Source organism: Prionailurus viverrinus, chromosome B3 (genome assembly GCF_022837055.1).
Source record: "Prionailurus viverrinus isolate Anna chromosome B3, UM_Priviv_1.0, whole genome shotgun sequence".
Lineage (NCBI taxonomy): Eukaryota > Metazoa > Chordata > Mammalia > Carnivora > Felidae > Prionailurus > Prionailurus viverrinus.
This window is the reverse complement of record NC_062566.1, coordinates 47,567,961-47,595,702: the sequence shown is the minus strand read 5'-3', so window position 1 is coordinate 47,595,702 and position 27,742 is coordinate 47,567,961. Positions and strand designations below refer to the sequence as shown.

At 43.2% G+C, this 27,742-nt stretch overlaps 1 protein-coding gene across 2 annotated transcripts in view; it reads right to left on the bottom strand.

Moving 5' to 3' along the window:
- Window positions 1-3,024: 3,024 nt before the first annotated feature.
- Window positions 3,025-27,742, bottom strand: part of GNB5 (G protein subunit beta 5) — a 53,880-nt gene continuing 29,162 nt past the window's right edge. The window contains exons 6-13 of one of the 2 annotated variants that reach the window (XM_047864261.1): window positions 17,008-17,151; window positions 15,384-15,475; window positions 12,802-12,850; window positions 10,719-10,815; window positions 9,638-9,804; window positions 7,903-8,123; window positions 5,850-6,097; window positions 3,025-3,496 (exon numbers count right to left, since the gene is read on the bottom strand). In XM_047864261.1, coding sequence (XP_047720217.1) covers window positions 8,112-8,123; window positions 9,638-9,804; window positions 10,719-10,815; window positions 12,802-12,850; window positions 15,384-15,475; window positions 17,008-17,151 — 561 coding nt within the window. In that variant the 3' untranslated portion in view covers window positions 3,025-3,496; window positions 5,850-6,097; window positions 7,903-8,111. Of the gene's footprint in view, window positions 3,497-5,721; window positions 6,098-7,902; window positions 8,124-9,637; window positions 9,805-10,718; window positions 10,816-12,801; window positions 12,851-15,383; window positions 15,476-17,007; window positions 17,152-27,742 lie in introns of those variants that run through there. The other variant, XM_047864260.1, reaches the window with a different exon arrangement.

Sequence of the window (27,742 nt, the reverse complement as noted above, 5' to 3'; positions counted from 1 at the left end):
AATCCCGTGTGCACCTGTTCTGGTCCCAAAGGCCAGGTCCAGTGGTGTGCACGCGTTCGCAGAGCGATCAGAAACAGTGAGGCTTCTTTGGGCTTACTGTTTAGCTCTGGGCCTGGGGACTAAGAGCCCGGAGGGGACAGTCTGGGAAGTTGGGCTAGATTTTTGCCTCCTCATTTTAAGAAGAAATTGACTAAGGCTACACATAGCGCTCCACTGACGACTCCCTTGCAAGGATTATCAGCATCTCCCGATTGGACAGAAGCACCCAGGTGTATGTTGGAGATACCTTTCTTTGGATCTGGCATATGCGGCAGGAAAAAGGATAAGTCTCCTGCAGGCTGCTGGAGTGCCAATGCTGGCTGTATTTGTTCATTCAGAGCCTGTTAGCACAGGAGATGTAATGGAGAACAAAGCACGTGGTCCCTGTTCTCAAGAACCCTAGTGATGAAACAAAGAAAGAAGCCATCACAGTAGGGTTTAATTATCACTATAGTTGGATTGGTTCAGTACTCAGCTCCAGGATAGTGGCTGCTTCTGGTACCTACTGTTCTTATATTGCATAGAATTCTCTTTACTTTTTATTGGTCAATTCCTCATTATTCTGATCCCATATTTTAGTTAATACTTCTTATATTAACCTTTCTCTGTTCATGATACTGTATGGCTTCTTTCTCCTGATTGGACCCAGACTGATCCAGAATTGGTATCCTCATTGAAAATTCTGGGGGTTCAGTGGTCTGGGGTATGTTGAAATATCCCGTTCAGGGTGAAAGATGAGTTTCCTGCATCTTGTATCACTTACAAGAAAAAAGAGGTACAACACCTGGTAGGTCCTTTTGGATTTTGGAGGCAACATACACCACATATGAGTGTGACTTCAACCCATCTATACAGCCTAGTGGATTGGGGAGGACAAGAGAAGGTTCTGTAGCATATGCAGGCTATAGTACAAGCTGGTCTACCACGTGGGTCTTATGATCCAATAGATCCCATGATACTTAATGTGTCAAATAGGGATGCTGTATGTAGCCTCCAGCAAACACCAATAGGAGAATTATAGCACAGACCTCTAGGTTTTCAAAGCAAATCTATGTCCTCTTCTGCAGGTAGCTACTCTTTCAAGAAGCAGGTTCTGGCTTGCTACTGGACCTTGGTAGAAGTTGAATGGCTAACCACAGTACTGACCATGTAACTTGAGCTCTCATTATGTGAATGTTGTCTGACCTACCTAGACATACATTGGACATACACAGCAGCAATCTGTCATCATGTGTAAATATATATATGCCTGAACTCGGGGGGGGGGTCTATAAAGTACAAGTAAATTGCATGAGCAGGTGGCTCAGACTCCTACAACACCAACTCCTGTTGCTTTGCCCCCTCCCTCATTCCATGCCTGTGGCCTCCAAGGGATTGCTTAGGATCAGTTGACTGAGGGACCCATTGCAGATGGTCTATATGATGTGCTGGTACCACATGAGAGTGGACAGCTGTAGCATCACAACCCCACTCAGGGGTGACTGTGAAGACAGTGGTAAAGGAAAATCCTCCCAGTGGACAGGGATTCAAGCCAGATATTTGATTGTCCACTAGGTCTGGAGTGAGAGATGGCCAGAGTACAGATCTACATTGATTCTTGGGCAGTTGCTGAATGATTTGGCTGGATGATCAGGGCCTTGAAAAGAACAGGATTGGAAGATTGGTGACAAGGAAATCTTGGAAAGAGATAATGTGGCCGAATCCCTCTGGATGGGTACAGACTGAAGATATTCATGTCTTATATGAACGCCCCAAAAGGGCAGCCACTGCAGAGCAGACTCAATAATCAGGTAGACAAAATTCTGTGGTCTGTGGATGTCGGAGAGCTTCTTTACCTAGCCATGACAGTGCTTGCTCTAGGGTCTGTGAACAAAGAGGCTATGGGAACAGGAAGAGAGTATGGCAACAATAGAATTCTCCCTACAAAGGTTCAGCTGGCCAGCAGTATTGCTGGGTGCCTGGTGTACCAACGTCAGTGATTTATTTATAGTGAGCCAAATGAATTTTGTGAGAAGGGAGTATAAATCTCTGTACATCAAGCTCTGATTCAAACTGTTTTTGACATCTTAGGGGTTCCCTCATTGAGTTAAATAAATGTTTTGATGTGTGATCATATTTGATTTGCCAGAGATCCATGATTTTACCTTTTTGAACATTATATTTTAGCAGCAAGCACAGTTTTTTCTTAGATTAGGAGTAGCTTGGGGGTGAGTGGTAAATCTTCTGGCCCTGCCTTGGTTAACTCCTAATAATTATCAGTTGAACCAAACAGAAAATGAACGAATTAACCTCTACACAGAATTTCTGATCCATAGGATGCAAGGAGGCAGTTTGCAGTCAGATTTGGTTAAAATTCGGTCTCTGCCACTTAGAAGCTATGCAGCCATGAGCAACTTATTCAACTCTCCTACGCTCAATTTCCCCATCTAAAAAATGCAAATAATAACCTACCTGCACCATATGGCTGTTACAAGGATTACATGAGTTGGTGCATGCAAGGTGCTTAGCACAGTGCCTGGCACATGGGAAAAGTTCTTTACAGAGAAATTTTTATTGTTAATACGAACTAACCAGGGTTTCCCATGCTCACTTGTCCAACCACTTTTAATTTTTTTTAACGTTTATTCATTTTTTGATAGAAACAGAGCATGAGTGGGGGAGGGGCAGAGAGAGAAGGAGACAACAGAATCCGAAGCAAGCTCCAGGCTCTGAACTGACAGCACAGAACCCAACGTGGGGCTCGAACTCATGGACCTTGAGATCATGACCTGAAGTCGGACACCCAACCAAGCCACCCAGATGCCCCTCGTCCAACCACTTTTAACCAAAAATAAAAATGTGACATGTTGGTGAGTCTTACCTATCTGGTTTCTTTGTTTTGTTTTGTTTTGTTTTGTTTTGTTTTGTTTTGTTAAATACTGAAAATAGCTACAGACCTATTTTTTCCATATATTTTTTAACAGCTTAACTGTGATATAATTCACATACCATAAAGTCCACCCTTTTCAAAGTATATAATTCAGTGGTTTTTAGTATATTCCCAGAGTTGTGCAGACATCCCTATCTAATTCCCTTACCTCAAAGGAAATCCTATACCCATTGGCAGTCCCTACCCATTCATCCCAACCTGAGCCCTAAGTGACCACCAATCTATTTTCTGTCTCTGTGGATTTACCTATTCTGAATATTTCATATAAATGGACTCATATACGGCATGGTCCTTTATGTCTGGCTTCTTTTGCTTAGCATAATGTTTTCAAGGTTTATCCATGTTGTGGCATGAGTCAGCCCTTCATTCCTTTTTATGGCCGAGTAACATCCCATCATATTGATACGCCGCAGTTTGTTCATCCATACCTCAGTTGTTGAACATTTGAGATGTTCCACTTTGGGCTACTGTGCACATTTGTGTTCAAGTTTCTGTGTGGGCAGGTCTTCATTTCTCTTGGGTACAGACCTAGGGGTGTGAAGATGCCTGTTACTGGGGAGCACAGATGGGTTGACCTCTGGTTCATGGTTCCTGGTTTACAATAAGGTTAAGTATTCACCAGTGATGTATTTGGTTCAAAGATAGGCATTTTCGGTTGTCACAACCTTTGCATAAATGTTCATACCATACTTATATTTAGTTGTTCGTATTTATTTATGCAGTTAAATTAACTAGAGCATCGTTCCTGAGCCCATCTCCTCATGAGAGGGTCTGCATCCTTTATACAATGACACAAACATACTAATTTCATTTTTTTCACCAGAAATGGCTGTGAGCCAGCCTACTCTGGAGACTGATCAGTCCTGAAGGCCAGCCTAGCTTCAGCCACGTCCCATCTAGAGAATGAAGGGTCTGTGCTACGCTTTAAAGAGTGACTTGATTTTCTCCTATCACGGGTGAAAGGGTGACTGGTTTAGCCTCATGTTCTTGGAAAGGATCCACAGAGACAAGAAGATTCACTGAGAGCTTTCCCCCAACTTGCCTCATCAGAATCCCTGGCCCTCTGCAGTCCTTCCCAGTCCAGATCTCCAGAAACTATATCTATAGTTTTAGGACCCATATTTTTAACCTGCTATTGACCTGCATGGTTTTTCTCAGCAGGCAGATTTGGGAAATGCAGATCTACACCTCCCTGCTCAGCCAGCTCTATAGGGCTTGGGAGGAAGTCAGCTGGCAGCAATACGGCCCCAACTCCAACCCCAGTTAATTTAACCTATCTACTGGGATTACCCCAGGATCCCAAGTGGCCCTCATCTGAAAAGATTTTTAGCATTCCACAGGCCCCAGTTGGCCTCTAGCCTTTCCCAACTGCTCTCTGTGCCCCTTTGGAACCTCCTTTGAGGACCTCTCCTCCAGTTCCTTTCAGTGATCCTCATCCTCACCCTCCTTTTTTCCCAAGCTACCGTGAGGGCTTTACTGCCCTCAGGGGGGGTTCTCACACAGTGGTTCTTGAGAAGGGATCGTTAGCCCCATCAGCTGTTTCAAAGTATAGGCCCAATCCTGAGACCCTTTCAGGAGGCCCCCCAAGGTCCAAACTATTTTCAGAATTATACTCTTTTTTTGTATTTGTGTCTTTTAAGACTCCCATTCTCTGGGGAGTTATCCAGAGGCTACTGTTATCTGGTAAAAGCATCACCAATGGAATATGGGCTTCTGTATTCTTGTGTTTTACAATTTTCTCAGTTTTAATTTCTAATATGATAATAGATACAATAGATATAATCCACATAACCAAAACTCAATAATTTTTAAAAATGTAGAGGGATCATTAAGACCAAATACCTTAAGAACCACTGGCCCAGATGAATCTCTACTGGATGATAATTACTACTTTGATACATGATTGGGGGCTGCTTAAGGAGGGGGAGGAAATGGGGGGAGGGCTGAAGTGAAGAAAAAGCAAGGTAAGGGAAATAGCGAGGACCAGAGGAGATGGAGGCAGGGGGTAGGCATGGGAAAAAGAGAAGAGAGACAGGGGATAGGAAGGGGTGGTGGGGCTGGAAGGATGGTGGACAGATGGGGGAAACAGGGAACTGTTGTTGAAGATGTGCCAAAGGCTGAGGTAGGTGCTTTACATATTTTAGTGTTCTCCCATTCTACACATGAGGAAACAGGCTGAGAAATTCAGGTATCATGTATCCTATGATAGAGGTACAGCTGGGTCTGAACCTAGGTGCACACCCTTTGTCACCATGCTGTCCCCATCTAACTTACAGATGGGTCCTGGTGTCAGTGGTGTCACCTTCCAGTCAGCTGGCCAAGTAACTGTGAGAGTCCGGGGCACAAACACCTTTATGACCTTTTGCTGCCTTTAAGCCACTTGTAATCTAGGGAAGGTGTGGAGGAGGTCAAGGGGTGAAAAGAGGGAAGTAGATAGGGAGCGCCTGCCTCTGGTCTCTGGCTCATTCCAGAAGAGGGCTGGCAGCTGGGCCCCACTTCTGCAAGGCCGGCAGCCCACGCCAAAGCAGCTGCCTTGATTTCAGTTCACAGGTATTTCCCATAAATGCCCGTCACCACACCCCTCCTTACCTGACCCACCCTTTTTGCCTAACCATTCTCTAGCTGTGCACACCCAAGGGTACATCCATATTGACCCTTCACCACAACTGGTTTGGTAGTTTGCCCCCAAATCCTTTAAAAAAAAAAAAAAGGAAAGAGAAGAAAAACTGATTAAAAAACTCCACTCAGCCTTATTTTCAATATGCAAAATACAATTTATTACCGGAGTTACCCTGGAGTCCCCACATGGTGTGGTATATTCCAAACCAAGTATTTCATTAATAAATACTAAACAACACCCACTGTGAAATCAAATACTTACGGTGGGCGGTGGTTTACTGCCAACGTGGGTAAGTGAGTGTTCTAGGGAATGCGTTCATCGTTTTTTTTCCCCCAAAGCTTTTTTGATTGGAAAGTTATGGGCCATTTTTGCACATATACTGAAGATGCTCTCTGCCTCTCCAAACATAACCTTGAATTTGCCTCCTCATAGTCTAGGTGACTTTTCTTTTGTCCTGTATTCCTTCACTTCTAGGAGGTCCAGGTCAGAGTGCAGAGACACTAAAGGGTCTGTAGGAGAGAGGGAAGGGGATGCTATAACTAGGAGACCAGGAGCAAACTCTGGGATGTTCTGGGAGTGCAGCTTGGGAATTCTGTGAGACACACTCAGGGGCCTGGCCCTTAATCAGCTGGCAGGAGCTGGCTAGGCCCATTTCCCTGAGCCCTTGCCCAGACTGGATTCCACTGGGCAAGGGGAGAGGTGGTGGCTCATTCTGGGCTCTTTGGAGTCAGGCAGGGGCCTTGTACATTTCTCTCTCTACCCCAAGGCCTGCTGTGTAGTAAAACCCTCAGTAAAATGTTTGCTTGGCAAATATGACTGAATCTAACCATTATATTTACTTGAAAATAATTAATGGAAAAGCTAGCCTAGCTGATTTTTGACTGGCCCATTATGATACCTGAACCAGTAGCTTTGAGGGCGGGCCTGGCACACGCCCTGATGTTTGCAGGAAGCCCAGGGCCAGACCTGTCTGATGGCCATGCCCTGCTCCAGCTCTGGGAGGGCCTCTCTGAACAGCAGGGCCAGAACTACTACTAGGAGAAGGGCCAGGCTGGAGCAGGGCCAAGAGAGGAGACTGGATGACCCAGGGCCCTCAGCACACAAGCCCAAGGGGCACCACAGGACCCCAGACCACCCCCAGGGCAGGCCTCCACTGGGAATGATTTTTGGTGTGTGAGGTGACCTTCTGTTTGATTAAGTAATGCATGCCATGTTTATGAATGAAAGAAGAGCCCTCAACACCTTAAAAAAGGACAAAGGGATCCCGTAACAAAAATTCTTGGTGTCTTCCAGAAGGAAATGCTCAATTTCAAATAAAGACAAGGTATTTTTTTATGTTCTTTTTTCTCAATATAAGAGCAGCAAAGACATTATTACCCAAGACCTATCAGTTAATTTGCATATGTAATTACTTTTTCAATGCAATAAATATGAATATACTTTATATGGATATGATTTACTTTAGCCTGAGTGGATGCTATTAATTCTAGAACAACTACTATTACTAACAGGTTTTTAAATAAGTTTGCGGTCTTGTGTTCCTGCACAGAAAGGTTCTGGTTGCTCTGAGAAGCATTTGTGTCACAAACAGCATTCAGCTGTACTCTTCAATGACAGGAAATATCCTGTCCAAGTGATTGCATCATCACAGAATTCATAAATCAAACATCCTGTCCACTCAATGCCTATCTCTCCTTCATTTAGAACTGTTCACAGAGATGGAAATGTTTGATCTGAAAAAGACACTACCAGACTGAAAAAGAAATTTTTACAATAAAAAAATTTTTAAAAAGTGATTATGTCCAGGGGCACCTGGGTAGCTCAGTAGGTTAAGCATCCAACTCTTGATTTCGGCTCAGGTCACGATCTCACAGGTTCATGAGATCGAGCCCTGCATTGGGGTCTGTGCTGACAGCACAGAGTCTGCTTGGGATTCTCTCTCTCTCCCTCTCTTTCTGCCTTTCTCCCACGCATGCACATATACTCTCTCTCAAAATAAATAAATAAACTTAAAAAAAGTGATTATTTTCCAATTACATTTGGAATTGGAATCTTCTATCACAGACTAGTCAGCACAGTCTGCTGCATGTAGTGCATTAAGATCAGCACTTCTAGAGGAAGGTTCCAAAGACAGTGCACACTGAGAGGAATCAGATTTTAAAGTGCTCTGAAAACAAATTTCATTTAAGGAAGTACTACAGGATATGTTAAATGCTGAATCCTGTTGGTAATAGAATGAGATGAGACCATGTAACTAGAATAACCTTAAAAATGAATAAATTTTAAAAAGTGTTAAAAATGCAAGACACTGTACTTGAAGGTGTCCTAGTGCTGGAGGCTCACACCAGTATCTTTCCAAGTGTGGTAGTTTTAATGGTAATATTGGGGACGCTGAGTGAACTTCAGCCATAGAGTTTCTCCTTTAAGCTAAGTTGCAGTAGCCCTCAGATCCTCTAGAAGAAAGATCTGTTTACATATGATGATTTCAAATTCTACTCTCAGGTGTGCATTGTGAAGAGACGATTAAGCCCAGACCTGCAAAGACACGAACACAAACAGATAATTTGTAGTCCCTTAGTAGTTAATGACTTGCAAAACTGGAGTTTAAAGAGAGAAAATCAACATTAAACACACACACACACACACACACACACACACACACACACACACACACTCACACCCCACATCCAAAATAAAGCACTCACATGTCTTGGATGGATTACACCTTACTCCTGGTAACTCAAAGGTACTTCTTTGGACGTATTCCCCCAACCCCGCTTAGTTAATCATCTGAAGGGCATCTGTGCTTTCTTATTAGGGACTTATAACTCTTAGGCTAAGTACCAAAACCATCTGTACCCACACTGAGTACATTAACATGACTACTAATTTAGGAAACTTGCCCAGGAAGATAAAGTCACAGAAAACTTTGTTGTTTTAGGAACTTCACAAAAATCCTTTAATGTATTTATCCTAAGAGTAGATGACTCAACTACTCTCTTTAACGTTTATTTATTTTTGGGACAGAGAGAGACAGAGCATGAACGGGGGAGGGGCAGAAAGAGAGGGAGACACAGAATCGGAAACAGGCTCCAGGCTCCAAGCCATCAGCCCAGAGCCTGATGCGGGGCTCGAACTCAAGGACCGCGAGATCGTGACCTGGCTGAAGTCGGACGCTTAACCGACTGCGCCACCCAGGCGCCCCTCAACTACTCTCTTTAGAGAAGACCTCTCTCAGGCCAACACAGAGCATCAAAAATGATTGGTTATTTTTCAAGACTGTCTTCAAAATCCTCTTCCTCCCCCAACACTGTGTCCAGCAATCTTTAAACTATTATGCCACAAATCTGTCCAATCCTAATTAAATCCCTGCATCTGGTCTTAAATCAGACTCTCCAGCCCCGCACCTCATAAACATCTGTCTTTGTTATCCCCTTCTAAGACTGCCACTAAGATTGTCACGTTTGTGCTTTGTCCCTTAAATTTAGCTTTGCATTATGAACAGGCTATTTTGGAGATATTTCTGGGGAGCCAACATCCAACAAAATCATAGAGCTCTTTGAGAATCTAATGAAAGCCAAGAGGACACTTTTACCAGAAAAACGGACACACATGAAATATGACATATAATTTTAAGAGCTTCATGGGTCCCTTAAAGCCCCCCTGTGGGTCTCACAGGGCTATGTCACCGTGGGATAAGAACCCTGAACTATTGGGGGCACTCTGTGGTTTGCCAAAGGCTAGAATCAGAAGAATCCTACTTGTAGGATCAAAGGGAATCTTTTGGATAACCTACCCCAATTATTACCTCAGTTACATGCTGATACACAGTTTAATCTATGCCTCAACACTTGCATTGAGGGGGAATTCAGTATCTCCCTTCTGTGGAGGGAGCACAGGCAACTCATCCCTTCTGTGGCCATAGAGCTGAAATTAGAGCTCTTTCTGGCTGACACAGCCCAGCCTACATTACCCTCAGTCTCTGCTTTAAGAAGGCCAATCACTTCTCCTCTCACACACACAGTAAAATAGAAGAGCTTCTCTCTTACTCTTAGGGTATGATCCCATGACCCTGAGCAGAAAGCAGTCCCGTCGGGGGAAACTCGTAGAGTGCTAACGCGGTTTTCATGTCCAAACAGGATGGAGACTCTGGACCCCTTGAGAACATCCCAGACATTGATGGTATAATCATTGTATCCAGCAAACAGCAGGCGACCTCAAAGTAGAAGGACATGATGGTTACTGAACCAGTTCCTCCCTTTGTTTTTCTTTTCATGACTTTCACTGACTCACTCATGCAGTCACTTGCCCATTCATTCATTCAACAGTGATTTAGTGCCTGCTATGTGCCAGGCACTGTGCTTTGCCCTGGGGATTCAGAGAAGTTGCTGCCCCTTGTGGATGGTGGTGGTGGTGGTAGGCAGGCAGGCAGGCAGACAAACACCTAAGTTAACACATGGTAGCACTAGATGATAAGGGCTGTAATGGAAGTGCTTAGCTGTGTGTGAAGTGCTGTGTGACCATGGAGGAAGGGGGATCAAGGAGGGCACTGCAGAGGAAGGACATGAGTTGGCTCATGAGGGCTGAGTAGGAGTTCACCAGGCAGAGAAGGGAGGCAAAATACACCGTAGGCAGCATAGCAGCATGCACGCATAAAAGCACGGATGCAGAATGGGGGCTGTGTCTGGGGAAACTGAATGGTTCTATCAGTGCTGCTCTTTCACTAGCAGCCTCCCCAGCAGTGAGGTCAGAGGAGCCATGAGCTTCGGGGCATTGAGAAAGGAACTGCTGCTTCACCCCCTCCACCTCTGAAGGTATGAAGGGGAGAATGGAAGGCGGAGGAGGAAATGACTAATTAAAGGCACTACAGATAGGAAGTTTCATACAGCATTGTCTCAAAGAACAGCATTAGGTGGGCATAGCCTTCATCTCCCTTAAAATGAACAGGATAGGGGAGGCCGCTTCAGGTAGGGTGAGGTGGGGTGGGGGGTCGTGGAAGAAAACTGGTGCAGATGTAGATTGCTTAACACACTGGTTCATAGGAAGTTCAGCTGAAAGCTGGATCGAGAGCTGGGTTTCATTTAGGTCCTGTCTTACAGTCCCAGGAATGTTTCTGAAATAAAATCTTACCACTGAGGGAGAAGTCCACACTGGATGCTCCAAATATGATACTCTCTTTGGAATAGATGGCGACCTCCCTGTCTGCCCGGAGGTCGTAGAGGCGACACTGGTGTGACAAAGAAGATAAAGAAGCACTTATTTCTGGCTCTGGGTTGGTGAAGAGATGACCACAGGGCTATATGCAGGTGCTGGTGGCTTGTGTAGTTTGAGGGATAAGGGAAATATCTCCAGTTTTCTCCCCTAGTAGTTTCTCCCTTAATTCTGATTCCTAATAATCTGCATGGATCAGTACAGATTCAAAGAAACAGCAAATACAGAAGACTTTTGGGGTACAAAAGCAAAAATGAAACCCTTCTTTTTTTCTGATAAAGGATACATGTTCATTGTAGAAAATACAGAAAAATGCAGAAATGCCTAAAGAAGGAAATAAAAACCACCCCAAATCCTGGAAGTATTTACTAACATCTAGGCTATTTCCTTCAGTCTTATTTCCATTTTGTGTGTGTATTTAAATGGAATGGATATCTCATAATTCTATTAACATTAGGTTAGGAGTTTTTTTTCTCATATCATTAAATAATCTTCAAAACCACATGACTAACATGGTTGTTGCATATTCCTCATGTGGATATATCAGAATATGTTTAACCATGCCTTTTGGTTGTTATCTAATTTTTCTCTTTTATAAATAAAAGGTTAATGACCATTCTTTTTTTTTGTTTCTTTATTTTTGATATATAGAGAGAGAGAGGCGGAGAGAGAATGCACGAGCAGGGGAGAGGCAGGGAGAATCCCAAGCAGGCTCTGCATTGTTAACAAGGAGCCCCATGTGGGGTTCAAACTCACAAACTGTGAGATCATGACCTGAGCAGAAATCAAGAGTTGGATGCTTCACCAACTGAGCTACCCAGGTGCCCCTTGATGATCATTCTTCTGTAAAAATCTTTATGCACATCTCTGATGTTTTCCTTATAATAGTTAAGGAATACAGTCCTTAGAATAAAACTGTTTCCAAGAAATAGTATGACCAGATCAAAGGGTAGAGATGTTACAAAAGCTCTTGATTTGTATGGCAAAACTGTCCTCTGTAAGAGTGGTACCAATGGTCCTAACTCCAGGCTCCTTTCCACATCACCTCCACGATGCAGCATTTCACTGTGAATCCAAATGAGCAATGATCACTTAAACTTGCATGTATTGGGTTACAGGTGGTCTGAAAACGTTTTCAGGTGCTTGCCATGTCAGATGTACTGCTTTGTAAACAGTCTGCATTGTATCCTCTTTTTTTAAAATTAGGGTATTATCTTACTGATTATGCAACCCCATTTATATCTAATAGATTTCAATTTGGTCTGTCATATAGGTGGCAAGAATTTTTCCTAGATGTATGCCCTTATAATTTGTTACACATTTTTTGGCATACGGAAGTTTTAAATCTTTATTATTGTTAAAACAATCTACCCCTTTGTACTTTCTTCCATAGGACCAAATTAAGATGAAACTCACTATAATATAATAAGATATTACATATTTTGAGGGCACCAAAGGCAACTTTTTTCTCTAGAAAAATAGGTCAACATAACTTGACAGTATCAAAAGCCTTAAAAGTAGGTCTATTTTTGACTTAGCAAGTTCATGTCTGGGAATTAATTCTAAGGAAATAATAAGTACCAAAAATATTTACTTATAGCAGCGTTTTTTAACAGAAAACAAAATCCCTGTAAGACCTAAATGTCCAAAAATTGTCTAAAGTACATTATAGCATGTCCATAACATGGAATACTATTCAATCACTAGGAAAATATAATTTAGAAAAGTTAATTACTGACACACGAAAATGTTCACAGTCTATTGCTAAATGAAAAAAAGCAAATTATAAAGCACTTTGTTAAAAAATAAGAAAGACAGAAAGGAATTCACCCAACTGTGATTTTTCTTGGGTTAGGAGATTAAGATATTTGAATCCCCCTTCCAACTTTTCCTCAATGAATTCACATTACTGTAATAAAAAAAAAGTTTTTTTTTGAAAAATAAAATTAAACCACTGCATCTCTCTCTCAGATAGGAAAAGCTCTCTAACTTGGAAACATACCGTAGCATCATCTGATCCTGAAGCAAAGGCATCTCCACTTGGGTAGTATCTGTAGGGACAAAGTTTGAGTAGAAAGCACTTTATTTAGAGTGGTGATTCCCAATTCTTTTTTTTTTTTATCTTATTTTTAGAGAGGGAGAGACAGCGTGCGAGTGGGGGAGGTCTAGAGAGAGAGAGGGAGACACAGAATCCAAAGCAGGCTCCAGGCTCTGAGCTGTCAGCACAGAGCCGGATGCGGGGCTCAAACTCATGGACAGTGAGATCATGGCCTGAGCCAAAGTTGGACGCCCAACCGACTGAGCCACCCAGGCACCCCTGGTGATTCCCAATTCTGAATGTCCATCAGAATCATCTGGAAATCATCTGAAAGGTTGTTCCATGTGAAGCCCATGGAATTGGAATCAGAATCTCCACTTCTAGGGACACAAGGACCACTCTTTACAGAGGCCAGAAAGGGAAGCTCATCTGGCTGGCCTACTGACCTCTAGTTTTCTTCCCTATAAGTAGGGGACAGTGACAATGGCCTTGCACAGTGTGGGTGAGGAGTAACTGAGATAATACGTGTGTCTGCACCAGGCAGTGAACACAGAACAGACCCCCTGTAACCGTAGTTTCCGTTGATCACACACCTCATTCCTGGGACTTGGGTCAGCTCAGAGATAAGAAAGTGATTATCCACACAGATGCTGGAATCAGATACCCAGAGCCTTGCTTAGATCTATGCAATGATCCCTTGCTAAGTGTGATACCTCTGGCAAAGGACTTCATCTCACCCAGCCTCAGTTTCCTCATTTGAAAAGTGAGGATGATAATGCATTTTCCCTGTTGTGGAGATTCAATAAGATAGTATAGGCAAAGAACTGAGCATGGTGCCAAATAAAAAGCATTCAGCAAATGATGGTTATTAATGTTACACTCATTGCCTTCTCAGTAATCAGGCTTCCTGGGGAGAAGGAAGTTTAAATTGAGACCTAATGGATATTAGAGGAAGAGATGTCAGGGTAGGGGTAACAGCATGGGTGAGAGAATGCGCATTTTAAAGCTTTATTTTGTGAGTATGTAACGATTCAATTTATTTTGTGGCTTTTTATTCTATCCTGCATCTTACCAACTTCATTTACCATCTGTATTAGTTTTCTATGATTTTCTAGGTAATTACTGCACATTTGCCAAAAGTAAGTGTCTTTCCCCTTTATCTCTATCCTATAGTTGAGGGCAAAGAGCTAGAAAATTCTTGCAAACATTTCTATTGCTCACGTAAATAAGCACTGTTATCTTGTTCTTGCTTTTTAGGAGAACAAGTCTAGTGCTTTCTCACTAGTATAATGAAGATTCTTGGGTGATTATATTTCAAATACCGTCTTGACAGTGCCATTTTCCAAATTTACATGTCAAGTCCTCACCTCTCTCTTGGGACCAGTTCATAGATCCCTACCTACTCAATGTCTCCACTTCATTGTATACAGGCATCTCAAATGTAAATATCCCCAAACAGAGCTCCATCATCCATGTGCAATGACTGACTCATACCTGCACTTCCTCCAGTCTTCTCTGTCTTAGTAAATGGATCACTGCTTACTGACCCTTATAAAAGGTTTGGGTTCCCAAGCTCAGAGTTCTTCTCCTGTAATGCAACCCCTGGCCTGTGCAGGTGTCATCTGGCCCTCTCCATTTCACCCTGTGGAATTGGGGCTCAGGAAACCAGCATCAAAAAAGCTGATACCCTGGCTGATGCCATTGCTAGGAGTAATAATAAACTGTCCTTAATCTTGCACTCAGGAGTCTCATGTCTTCTACCAGCATGCTTGAAACTGTGGCAGCCTAAATTGATAGCTTGCAGCTAGGGTAAAATCTCAGAAATGTCACAATTCTGGACCTTTCTGTCTCTACAATGTCTTCTTTACTTCCAGCCACCATCACCTCTTTCTTGGACTCACACAACAACTTTCTAATTGGCCGTAGTACTTCCATTCTTGCTTCCCTACACTCTCTTCTCCAAACAGCAGCCGGAGTGATCTCTTAAAGGCAAAACAGAGGCAATGTCAGCCACCCCCTACCTGGCCTGTGGTTAAGTCCTCCACATCTCATCTTACCACCCCAGCTCAAGCCTTGGCTCTTTCAAACATCACTTTCTCAGAGAGGTCTTCCCTGATCATCCTAAGTAATAACCCATCCCATCCCATCTGCCTATTTTACTTTTCTCATAACACACTTATCACTACCTTAAATTAAGTTGTACATTTGTTTATTTGTATTTGTCTTGCCTCCTGCAGGGAAGTAGAGACCTTGTCTCTGGAACAATGTCTAGCATGTAAGTCTCAATAAATATTTGCTGAATAAGTGAATGGGAAATACTGACTGTTTAGGGAGGATAATATCAATTGCTCCTACTGCCATTAAATTAAAAATATCCAAGCGATCTGGCACGCTGTTCAGTGCCACACAAATCAGCCATTCTTGCTGGAGAGACCTCTCTCAGCCAGGTAAACTGAGTCTGGAGGTGGTTCCTGGGCTGAGCAGGAACCCCAGGCCAGGGATTACCAGCAGAACAGAGAAGTTATGTGAACATTCTACTCACTGACCGGACACTGTTGATGTCGGATTCGTGTGTTTCAAAGGCCTGCACACACTGGCCAGAGCGCATGTCCCACACCATGGCTTTCTTGTCACATCCCTACAAATGCAAAGTTATCCAGAGTTATGGCCACTGCAAGGACTGTCTACAGATGGGCATGAGTTCCTGTTATGTAACAGAGCCATTTCCTTTCCATTGGTAAATGGCTGACAACATGCCTTTCTGAGACTAGCTTTCCTCAACTGATAAGCCCTTAGAAAGCCAGAACCAGGTCTTGAGAGTGTGGGGGGAGCAAAGGAAGGCACCCAGATTTCTCTTTCAGCATGTTTTCTTCTTTTGCACCTTCCCAAGTTGGTGTAAACCCTCCAGAGCCTCCTTCTTGCTTTCCTCCTGGGCATTTCTTTGTTCTGTTTTCCCCTTCTTCCTTCCTCTTTATCTCTGCCTCTCAGCCCAGGGGGAGGGCAGGCATACAGTGGGTGCACAGTGGGACCGCCCAGCTTCATCTCAGGTGTATGGGGCAGCCCCGAGCAAAGGTGGAGCTGGGCCGTCTATACCTCTGCAGCATGCTGCTGGAGTCATGACCTTGCCAGCAGTTAGTTGGGTATCTCTAGCAACTCACCATCCTGGGCTTCTGCCTCAATACCTGTAAACACTCTCTCTGGGTTGCCAACATGACCCAGAGATTCATAAACATGAGGTTTTCACATTATACTATCATGGTTCTAGGAGCATTTGACAAATTCCTGCAGAGCAACCCTGTTGTCAAGCTTGGGTAGTACAACGTAGACTGTCAATGGCCAAATAATAAGTAATGGCTTAAAGTTGGTATTTAAGTTGCTGGTTTCAACTCAGAGAAAAGAGTGCGATGAAGTACCAGAACTGGCATCTCAGGAATACCCACTGTGGGGGTTTAGCACTCTGATTATCTTTAATGAGAATGTGGGCAAAGCAATCAGGAGTGTCTTCCAGTCTTTTGAGGACACTAAACCAGAGGGAGTTTACGGCCCTGAGACAATATAATCTACAGTGATACAACAATTTGAAAAGACAGTGTAGTTGAGGAGGGATAAATATAGTTATTTAAAGGCACAGAAATTAAACATACACAGTTGGGGCCAAATACCCAAAAAGAAAATGGGGTCCCTGCCGATTACAGGCCTCACAGCCCTTACCCGATGCCCTGCGCTAACACATGGGCAGCTTGGAGCAAAGGGCCCTTATGTCTTCCAGCTACAAACACCATGCAGTGGTGTGTCCAGCACTGTCCTCTCTCACCAGTGTCCTGACTAAAGTGAGACAGGACCTGAGGCAGGTTGGCCTGCTCAGTTCTCTGTTCTTATTCGCCCCTGACCTAAGTATAACACATGGTCAACTCTTCCACCTACTGCTCATCTAGGAGAACATTCCAGATCCCTCTGTAGACTGAATGTCGGCAGCAGGAGACCCTCACAGCCCAGCACTGTCACTGCCCCCCAAGCAGTGCCAGTGCTATGGGAGACGGGGGTGTGGAAGTGAGCTGAGGACAATTCCTGCAGCCCCTTCTAGAGAAGTGTCTGATCCAGTCCCCAAAATTGCCAGCATAAGCCTCCCATGGAGAAAAGGGCCCCTAGGGATTTTCCTTGGGTGTTTACCCCAGACACGAAGGTGTTGCCTGTTTCTGAGGGGGCCAGGTCCAAGCAGAGCACATCGGCCCCATGCCCATGGAAACTCTGCAGCAGCTGTCCGCTCTCCACGTCCCACAGGGCACATGTGCCATCGCCGCTCGCCGTCAGGATCTGTCCACAGAAAAGGACAGGAAGAGCGTTGTTATTATGACTTCTGTCAGGGGAAGTCAATCAGATGCTTACAGCTGGATGGGGGGTGGGTGGAGGGGGAAGGAGCCTCCTTGAACACACACGGACACATGCCTCACTATATGTGGATTCAAGCATAGAAATATTTCTCCTATACTGAGGGGAAAAAAGGTCATTTTTGACAGTCTCAGTGTCCTTGAGATGTGTGTTTGTGCACCCTCCAGAGCAGGAAATTCGGAAGGCCTCCGCGCTGTATCTGCAGGGCTGTGTGCCTGCTGGCATGCAGGAAGTGCTCCGTGAGTAGCTGTAGAACAGCACTTGGAGCGCCTCCCACAAGCAGGCCGGATGCTCCAACTGCTTCTCAGACACCAACTGCTCCCCAGCCACCGTGATGCAGGTTAATTTGCACTGAGGGGGCGGTGTTGAGAACCACAGTTCTCACAAAATCTGAGGTCATACCAATGCTAATCACTGGACCCCACCCGGAGCAGCCAGGGTCAGGCAGCATTTTCTTAGACACATTCTCCTGTGGCTGCTTCTTTCCAGAGCAGGGTGCTGCCCGAGAAGGTCCTAGGGCCACTGATGAGGCCACACTCATGCACTCATGGATTGAATAAGCATTAGCTGTGTGCTTATGACGTCCAGGTGCTGTGTTAACAGGCATTGATCAGAGTTTGCACAAAGATTATATTTTGGTCTCTGCTCTCCTGGAGCTCAGTTCAACAGACTTGGCCATAAGAACTGACACCAAACTAATTCCCTACCCCTGTGTTAAACAATTCTGAGACCAGGAAGACTTTCCCCGGGCTATGTTCAACAATACTGACACCAAGTAAAAACAACCTAGCTGCTTGCTTCAGGAAATACCTGCTCCTGCAAGATAAGACTGTAAACCAACTCAACAACTTATTTATCAAGACTAACAGCTTGCTCAACAAGACTCACTTCAAGACTCTTACTTTGTGGGGCTCACCAACCCAAAGCTATCAATGTTATAACCAGTCTCCTACCTGGAGAGACCCACCTTAAAATCACCCAGCTTGGACCCCAAAACTCTCCAAGTATCCTTCCCTGATTTCTTCATTTTGAGATGCTATGGAGATTTTGTCAACTTGGGGTTCTCCCTTGCTGCACTAGGTCTAATAAGCTTGACATTGCTGGATAGCAAGTTTTTCTGAGGATCTCGGCAGACAAGACGATGAGGACTCACAATGGAGTGAGAAGTGCTGAGGTACAGGCAGGCCCATGGGAGGGGCAATCAACCCATTCTGGCAACATCTGAGCTGATCTTCAAGGATGAGTGAGAGCTGACCAGGTGAAGGGGAGGGGACGGAGGGCATGCAGGTGAAAGCCTATCTCTGCACCAAAGGAGAGGTATGCCTGGTATAGAGTGAGGACTTCAGCCTGTAGGCCAGACCGAGCTGTGGGAAGCAAGAGGGTAAGATCAAAGGCATATTTTAGGGAAATCTGTCTAAGACCAGTGCAGCACCCCTCAAGCAGCGTCTGATAAGTGTACTTACAAGTACACAGGCCGGCCTATACTGCGAGAGGAACCCTGCAGTACCTGGGATGAGGGGTGTTAGGGTCTTAACTTTCATCACAGCCAGTGTGTGTGAGGCTTGGGCTCTAGCTGAGCATAGCCTCGTGTGGCTGGGAGAAAGGCAGCAGAGATCCCAGGATCACAGCCTCTCAGACCCAGCTGCCCATACTGCAGGGCCCGGGGAAGCTTGTCCTGAGCAGCCAAAGGTTGGGGGATCCACAAGGGCTAAGCTCTGGATAGCACAGCCTCCCAAGCCCTACCTTCCTGCTGCTCCCAGGGCCTGAATGAGGTGACAAGACAACACAGGAAGTGGCTCTTGCAGTGAAAGTGCCCACATAGAGAGCCCTCTGTGGGTGGAAATTACTGATGGCTGAGGAAAGCAAATGGGCTCCAGGCTTTAGGAACTGCCAGCATATAGTGCACCCACTGACCGCACTGCACCCCCAAATTCCTTCTGCTGGTGGTGTTCTCGCCTCCTCTCCTTGCTTCCTGTTCTCTTCCCTTTTCTCTTATACCCTGGGCCTAGCACTTAAAAAGAAATTGTGGTTTATATACACAATGGAATACTACTTGGCAATGAGAAAGAATGAAATGTGGCCTTTTGTAGCAACGTGGACGGAACTGGAGAGTGTTATGCCAAGTGAAATAAGTCATACAGAGGAAGACAGATACCATATGTTCTCACTCTTATGTGGATCCTGAGAAACTTGACAGAAGACCATGGGGGAGGGGAAGGGAAAAAAAAAAAGAGAGGGAGGGAGCCAAATCGTAAGATACTCTTAAAAACTGAGAATAAACTGAGGGTTGATGGGGTGGTGGGAGGGAGGGGAGGGTAGATGAGGGGAGGGTGGGCATGGAGGAGGGCACCTGTCAGGATGAGCACTGGGTGTTGTATGGAAACCAATTTGACAATAAATTTTGTTAAAAAAAAAAAAAAAGAATATCTTTTCTCTGCAATTAGGAGAGGAGTGGAATCTATTCCCACCCTAGCCTTGCACCCTCCAGCTGTACTATCTCGGAGCGCGTTTCCTGCCAGGCAGTGTGGGGAGGCCTAGAATCTCCTTGCAGCCAGAAGTCACTTCGGAGCTCTTCCCGGGAGCAAGAGCTGGGTGGGTTCTGAGAGTTCAAGTTTCTTGGGTGTGGCCTCCAAGGCCCTCATCAGAGCTCCCACTCAGGGGCAGCTCTCAAATTTGGGGAATCTCCAAGGCTGCCAAGCCCCTGCAGCTGTCCACGGGACTCAATCCTCCTTGGCTTCCTTTACGAGGCCCAGGTACACCCGGCAAGATGACATAGGCTTGTAAAAGTAACTTATGAGCACATAAGACTTGTGGTCTTAAGACTGGGTCTAAGACCCAGGGTCTTAATTTGGGTACTTACATGTACAATATGCTACAATTCCCTTTCATCCCTCCTGGCCCACATCCATTCCTGTCCTATAGGAAAGGGCCAATAACCTTCATCTTCTTTGGGGCATCCAAACAATCTGCTTTAAACAATTACCTCACTCTAGCTCTTTAATTTGGGAATTTTCGATACCATATTCTTCAATCAAAGAAATGAATAGTTTTTTAAAAGTTAGGAGTAAATCCTTAATAGTAAAAAAAAAATATTTAAAAATAATTTTATTATGTTTGTGATCTTAATTATAAGTAAAAATAGAATTTAAAAGCCCAATGGTCATCACGACAAATGCACTAAACAGAACCTCTAACTTGCTGTCAGTCATTTATTCTGGAATGTAGAGATTTTGTAGGTTTAACACCATAGTCTTATACCAGCTCCGTGAGTTTTTCTTTTTCCATCCTTGATCCCCAAAATATAAGGAAGCTTAAGGTTCATTAAGGTACCCAAACCAGGCCATGCATCCGAGTCACCCGGGAAGCTTTGTGTAAATATTCATAATAATAAATAATAAAGTGATAAAACCTAAAATTTATTGATATTTACCGGGGGCCATACTAAGTATTTTATACAAATCACCTCATTTAATCCTCAGAAACCCTTATGAGGGAGGAATTCACTACCATTCTCACTTGCAGGTAAGAAAAACAAAACAGAATAAAACCTTGTTTAGGACTGGCCGTTGAAGCCAGGATTTGATCTCAGCTGTCTGACTCTGAGCCAAGACCTTACGTTGCTCTGTCTTCCAGATTGCATCCCCACAGGAATAGCCAGCAGGACCTTCTCTACCTGCTTCTAGCTGCTTGTTAGGAGGAAAGCACTTTCTACCTTACAGATGCCCCATTTAATCCCCACTTCCAGCACCCATGGCCACACAAAGTGAGGGTGATGGGACACAACCCGAGGGACTTCAGATGCCCGAAGACTCACTGTTCTTGCCTCCCTCTGAGCTCTCCTTCATCCAGACTCAACATCCTGTGTGGCTTTAAGTGGCTTGCTCCTCAGGCCCAAAGACATCTGGTTCTGGCCACTGCAGCCAGCCCAGGCCACAGCACCCCCTACCGTACAGCTCCTTGAGAATCCTGGTGGTAAGCAACAGGTGCAAACACTGCATCCTCTGGTCAGCAATGAAAGTTACCTAGTCACCTGGTCTCCCTGCTACAAGCCTCGCATCCCCTGCTGACCTCAGTCAGCTGAAGCCATGGTGGGCTATGGAAGGCTTTAATCTGACTCAGAGGCTCTCCTCATTAAAAGAAACCCAAATCAGGGCTCCTGGATGGCTCCATTGGTTAAGTGTCTGACCCGTGATTTTGGCTCAGGCCATTACCTCACAGTTCGTGAGATCGAGCCCCCACCCCGTGTGGGGCTCTGTGCTGACAGAGCAGAGCCTACTTGGGATTCTCTTTCTCCCCCTCTGTCCCCACTCATGCTCTCTAAAAATAAATAAACATTAAAAAAAAAAAAAAAAAGAAACCCAAATCTGATGCAGCCCTTGCAATGGCTCTCTGCCCTTCTCTGGGTCAGCCCATTCAGGGGGCCCTGTGATCTGGCCCCGCCTACCTGTCAGCTGCCTGCCTCCCACTGGGCTGCCCTCACACTTCACTGGCAACATCCTCCCCCTCCAAGGCTGGCTCAGGCAGCCCTTTGCAGCAAGTTTGTAACCACCCCTCCCGCTCTGAGCTCTCAGCTTCCCCCGCTGTTCAATCACAGATGGTTTCCATGAAGGGCCTGAGAACATAGGACGGTGTCAGCAAGTCCACCCCCAGAGCCGGTGGTATCTGGCAATGTGGGTGGTGGGCACCTACTAAGGTTTGCTAAATAGATATGAATGAATAAACTAAGGATCCTTTTATGACTTGTTAAGAAACCTTAGTCAAAGTATTGAAGTTGTATTGTTTTCACCTTGTGGTTTATTCAAAGTAGGAAACAGATTTACTACTGAAAGCTTTTTCTTTTGGCATCTGTTAAAACAGGAGTGTGAAGTAGGTACAGTGAGGTGTGTAAAGCTCACAGCTCTGAGGCTCAGCTGCTCACTGAAGTTCTACTCATGTACAGCAGCTCATGCAAGCACCACTCAGACTGAAAAGATAGGAATTTCTACCCATTCAGAAGGTTCTCTGTTCCACTCCCATGACCACCAAGTCAATTAGAGGAGGATGTTTAATGTGATATGCAGTTTATCTCAACTCTATCATTAATTAGTATCCCTGACTTTCCTCATTGCTGATTAAAAATAAAAATGATAACCAATGAGAAATAATAGGAGCTTCCTCTTAGAGCCAACTGTTGGAGTACACCCATCCAGTTAAGAAAGACATCAGACTAGCAATACTTACACTGCACAAAATGGACTTTAAAACAAAGAGGGGCATCTGGGTGGCTCAGTTGGTTAAGTGTCCAACTCCTGATCTCAGCTCAAGTCATGATCTCACGGTTTGTGAGTTCGAGCCCCTCATCAGGTTCTGCGTTCTCCCCTCTCTCTCTGCCTGTATACCTCGCACTCTCTTTCTCTCAAAATAAATAAATAAACTTAAAAATTTTTTAAAATAAAACAAAGACTAACGAGACAAAGAAGGACATTACATAATGACAAAGAAAAAAAACAACAAGAAGATATAACAATTGTAAATATCTACGCACCTACATAGGAGCACCTCAATAAATAAAGCAACTATTAACAGACATAAAGGAAGAAATTGACAGTAATATAATAATAATATGGGACTTTTAACACCCCACTTATATCAATGGATAGATCATCCAGGCAGAAAGTGAACCGACAATGGCTTTGAATGACACATCGGACGAGATAGACCTAACATATATATTCAGAATATTCCATTCAAAAACAGTGGAATGTACATTGTTTTCAAGTGCACAAAGAACATTCTCCAGAATAAATCACATGTTGGCCACTAAACAAGTCTCAGTAAATTCAGAAAGACTGAAATAACATCATTCATCTTTTCCAAGCACAATGGTATGAAGCTAGAAATCAATCATAAGAAAAAATCTGGAAAGAACACATGGAGGCTAAAAAACAGGCTACTATATTTAATGGATGGGTCAACTAAGGAATCAAAGAGGAAATTAAAAAATACATGGAAACAAATGAAAGTAGAACACAATAGGCCAAAATTGTTGGGATACAGCAAAAACTATTCTAAGAGGGAAAATAATAGCAATACAGGCATACCTCAAGAATGAAGAAATAGTTCAAATAAACAACTTAATCTTATACCTAAAGGAACTAGAAAAAGAACAAAGTCCAAAGCCAGTAGGAGGAAGGAAATAATAAAAATTAGAGGAGAAGTAAATGACATAGAGACTAAAAAAACAATAGAACACATTGATGAAACCAGGAGCTGGTTCTCTGAAAAGATCAACAAAATTGATAAACCTTTACCCTCACTCATAAAAAAAAAAAGAAATAAAGACAAAATTCAAATAAAATCAGAAATGAAGGAGAAGAAATAAAAACTGACACCAGAAAAACACAAAGGATTTTAAGAGGATGTTATGAAAAATTATATGCTAATGAATTGGATAATCTAGAAGAAATGGATAAATTCCTAGAAACATGTAACTTTCCAAAACAGAGTCAGGAAGAAGTAGAAAATTTGAACAAGGGTGCCTGGGTGGTTCAGTCGGTTAAGCGTCTGACTTCAGCTCGGGTCATGATGTCATAGTTCATGGGTTGGGTTCTGTGCTGACAGTTCAGAACCTGGAGACTGCTTCAGATTCTGTGTCTCCCTCTCTCTCTGCCCCTCCCCCACTTGCACTCTGTCTCTCTCTGTCTCTCAAAAATAAACATAAAAAAAAACTTTTAATAAAGAAATTAAGAAAAAAGAAAATTTGAACAGACTGGTTACTAGTAATGAAATTGAGTTAGTAATAATAATAATAAACAAAAAATCCCAAAAAACAAAAATCCAGGGCCAGATGGATTCACAGGTGAATTCTACCAACTATTTAAAGAAGAGTTAATACCTATTCTTCTCCAACTGTTCCAAAAAATAGAAGAGGAAGGAAAGTTCCAAATTCATTCTACAAAACTAGCATTATCCTGATACCAAAACTAGATAAAGGCACTACAAAAAAAGAAAACCACAGGCCAATATCTCTGATAAACACAGATGCAAAAATCCTCAACAAAATATTAGCAAACTGAAACTGAATCCAACAATATATTTTTAAAAATCATGATCAAGTAGAATTTATTCCAGAGATCAGGGTGGTTCAATATTCACAAGCCAATCAATATGATACGTGACATTAACAAGAGAGAGGAGGAAAAGCTTATGATCATCTCAGTAGATGAAGAAAAAGCATTTGACAGTCTTCAACATCTATTCATGATAAAAACTCTCAACAAAGTAGGCTTAGAGGGAACATACCACAACATAATTAAGGTCATAAGTGAAAAACGCACAGCTAACATCATATTCAAAGGTGTAAAACTGAGAGTTTTTCCTCTAAGATCAGGAACAAGACAGGATGTCCACTCTCAACCTTTTTACTCATAGTACTGGAAGTCCCAGCTACAGCAATCAGACAAGAAAAAGAAAGAAAAGGCATCCAAATTGGTAAGAAAGAAGTTAAACTGTCACTATATACATTTGACATAAGAGTATATATAGAAAACCCTAAAGACTCTAGCAAAAAAACTAGAACTGATAAATGAATTCAGTAAAGTTGCAGGATACAAACTTAATATACAGAAATCTATTGCATTTCTATACACTAATAGTGAAGCAGCAGAAAGAGAAATTAAGAAAACAATTCCATTCTTAGTTAAGAATCCACCTCTGCATCCGGCTCAGGTCACGATCTCACAGTTGATGAGTTCGAGCCCCGCATCGGGCTCGGCACTGTCAGTGCAGAGAAAGAAATTACTGCCTATGTTTTCTTCTAGGAATTTTATGTTTTCAGTTCTCATGTTTAACTCTTTAATCCATTTTGAGTTTATTTTTGTGTATGGTATAAGAAAGTGGTACAGTTTCATTCTTTAACATGTTGCTGTCCAGTTTTCCTAGCACCGTTTTTTTTTTCAATATATGAAATTTATTGTCAAATTGGTTTCCATACAACACCCAGTGCTCATCCCAAAAGGTGCCCTCCTCACTACCCATCATCCACCCTCCCCTCCCTCCCACCCCCCATCTACCCTCAGTTTGTTCTCAGTTTTTAGGAATCTCTTATGCTTTGGCTCTCTCCCACTCTAACCTCTTTTTTTTTTTTTCTCCTTCCCTCCCCCATGGGTTTCTGTTAAGTTTCTCAGGATCCACATAAGAGTGAAAACATATGGTATCTGTCTTTCTCTGTATGGCTTATTTCACTTAGCATCACACTCTCCAGTTCCATCCACGTTGCTACAAAGGGCCATATTTCATTCTTTCTCATTGCCACATAGTACTCCATTGTGTATATAAACCACAATTTCTTTATCCGTTCATCAGTTGATGGACATTTAGGCTCTTTCCATAATTTGGCTATTGTTGAGAGTGCTGCTATAAACATTGGGGTACAAGTGCCCCTGTGCATCAGCACTCCTGTATCCCTTGGGTAAATTCCTAGCAGTGCTATTGCTGGGTCATAAGGTAGGTCTATTTTTAATTTTTTGAGGAACCTCCACACTGTTTTCCAGAGTGGCTGCACCAATTTGCATTCCCACCAACAGTGCAAGAGGGTTCCCGTTTCTCCACATCCTCTCCAGCATCTATAGTCTCCTGATGTGTTCATTTTGGCCACTATGACTGGCGTGAGGTGATACCTGAGTGTGGTTTTGATGTGTATTTCCCTGATGAGGAGCGACGTTGAGCATCTTTTCATGTGCCTGTTGGCCATCTGGATGTCTTCTTTAGAGAAGTGTCTATTCATGTTTTCTGCCCATTTCTTCACTGGGTTATTTGTTTTTCGGGTGTGGAGTTTGGTGAGCTCTTTATAGATTTTGGATACTAGCCCTTTGTTCGATATGTCACTTGCAAATATCTTTTCCCATTCCGTTGGTTGCCTTTTACTTTTGTTGGTTGTTTCCTTTGCTGTGCAGAAGCTTTTTATCGTCATAAGGTCCCAGTAGTTCATTTTTGCTTTTAATTCCCTGGCCTTTGGGGATGTGTCAAGTAAGAAATTGCTACGACTGAGGTCAGAGAGGTCTTTTCCTGCTTTCTCCTCTAGGGTTTTGATGGTTTCCTGTCTCACAATCAGGTCCTTTATCCATTTTGAGTTTATTTTTGCAAATGGTGTGAGAAAGTGGTCTAGTTTCAATCTTCTGCATGTTGCTGTCCAGTTCTCCCAGCACCATTTATTAAAGAGACTGTCTTTTTTCCATTGGATGTTCTTTCCTGCTGTGTCAAAGATTAGTTGGCCATACGTTTGTGGGTCTAGTTCTGGGGTTTCTATTCTATTCCATTGGTCTATGTGTCTGTTTTTGGGCCAATACCACGCTGTCTTGATGATTACAGCTTTGTAGTAGAGGCTAAAGTCTGGGATTGTGATGCCTCCTGCTTTGGTCTTCTTCAAAATTACTTTGGCTATTTGGAGCCTTTTGTGGTTCCATATGAATTTTAGGATTGCTTGTTGTAGCTTCGAGAAGAATGCTGGTGCAATTTTGATTGGGATTGCATTGAATGTGTAGATAGCTTTGGGGAGTATTGACATTTTGACAATATTTATTCTTCCAATCCATGAGCACGGAATGTTTTTCCATTTCTTTATATCTTCTTCAATTTCCTTCATAAGCTTTCTATAGTTTTCAGAATACAGATCTTTTACATCTTTGGTTAGATTTATTCCTAGGTATTTTATGCTTCTTGGCGCAATTGTGAATGGGATCAGTTTCTTTATTTGTCTTTCTGTTGCTTCATTATTAGTGTATAAGAATGCAACTGATTTCTGTACATTGATTTTGTATCCTGCAACTTTGCTAAATTCATGTATCAGTTCTAGCAGACTTCTGGTGGAGTCTATCGGATTTTCCATGTATAATATCCTGTCATCTGCAAAAAGCAAAAGCTTAACTTCATCTTTGCCAATTCTGATGCCTTTGATTTCCTTTTGTTGCCTGATTGCTGATGCTATAACTTCCAATACTATGTTAAACAACAGCGGTGAGAGTGGACATCCCTGTCGTGTTCCTGATCTCAGGGAAAAAGCTCTCAGTTTTCCCCCATTGAGGATATGTTAGCTGTGGGCTTTTCATAAATGGCTTTTATGATGTTTAAGTATGATTCTTCATCCTGACTTTCTCGAGGGTTTTTATTAAGAAAGGTTGCTGAATTTTGTGAAATGTCTTTTCTGCATCGATTGACAGGATCATATGGTTCTTATCTTTTCTTTTATTAATGTGATGTATCACGTTGATTGATTTGCGAATGTTGAACCAGCCCTGCAGCCCAGGAATGAATCCCACTTGATCATGGTGAATAATTCTTTTTATATGCCGTTGAATTCGATTTGCTAGTATCTTATTGAGAATTTTTGCATCCATATTCATCAGGGATATTGGCCTGTAGTTCTCTTTTTTTTACTGGGTCTCTGTCTGGTTTAGGAATCAAAGTAATACTGGCTTCATAGAATGAGTCTGGAAGTTTTCCTTCCCTTTCTATTTTTTGGAATAGCTTGAGAAGGATA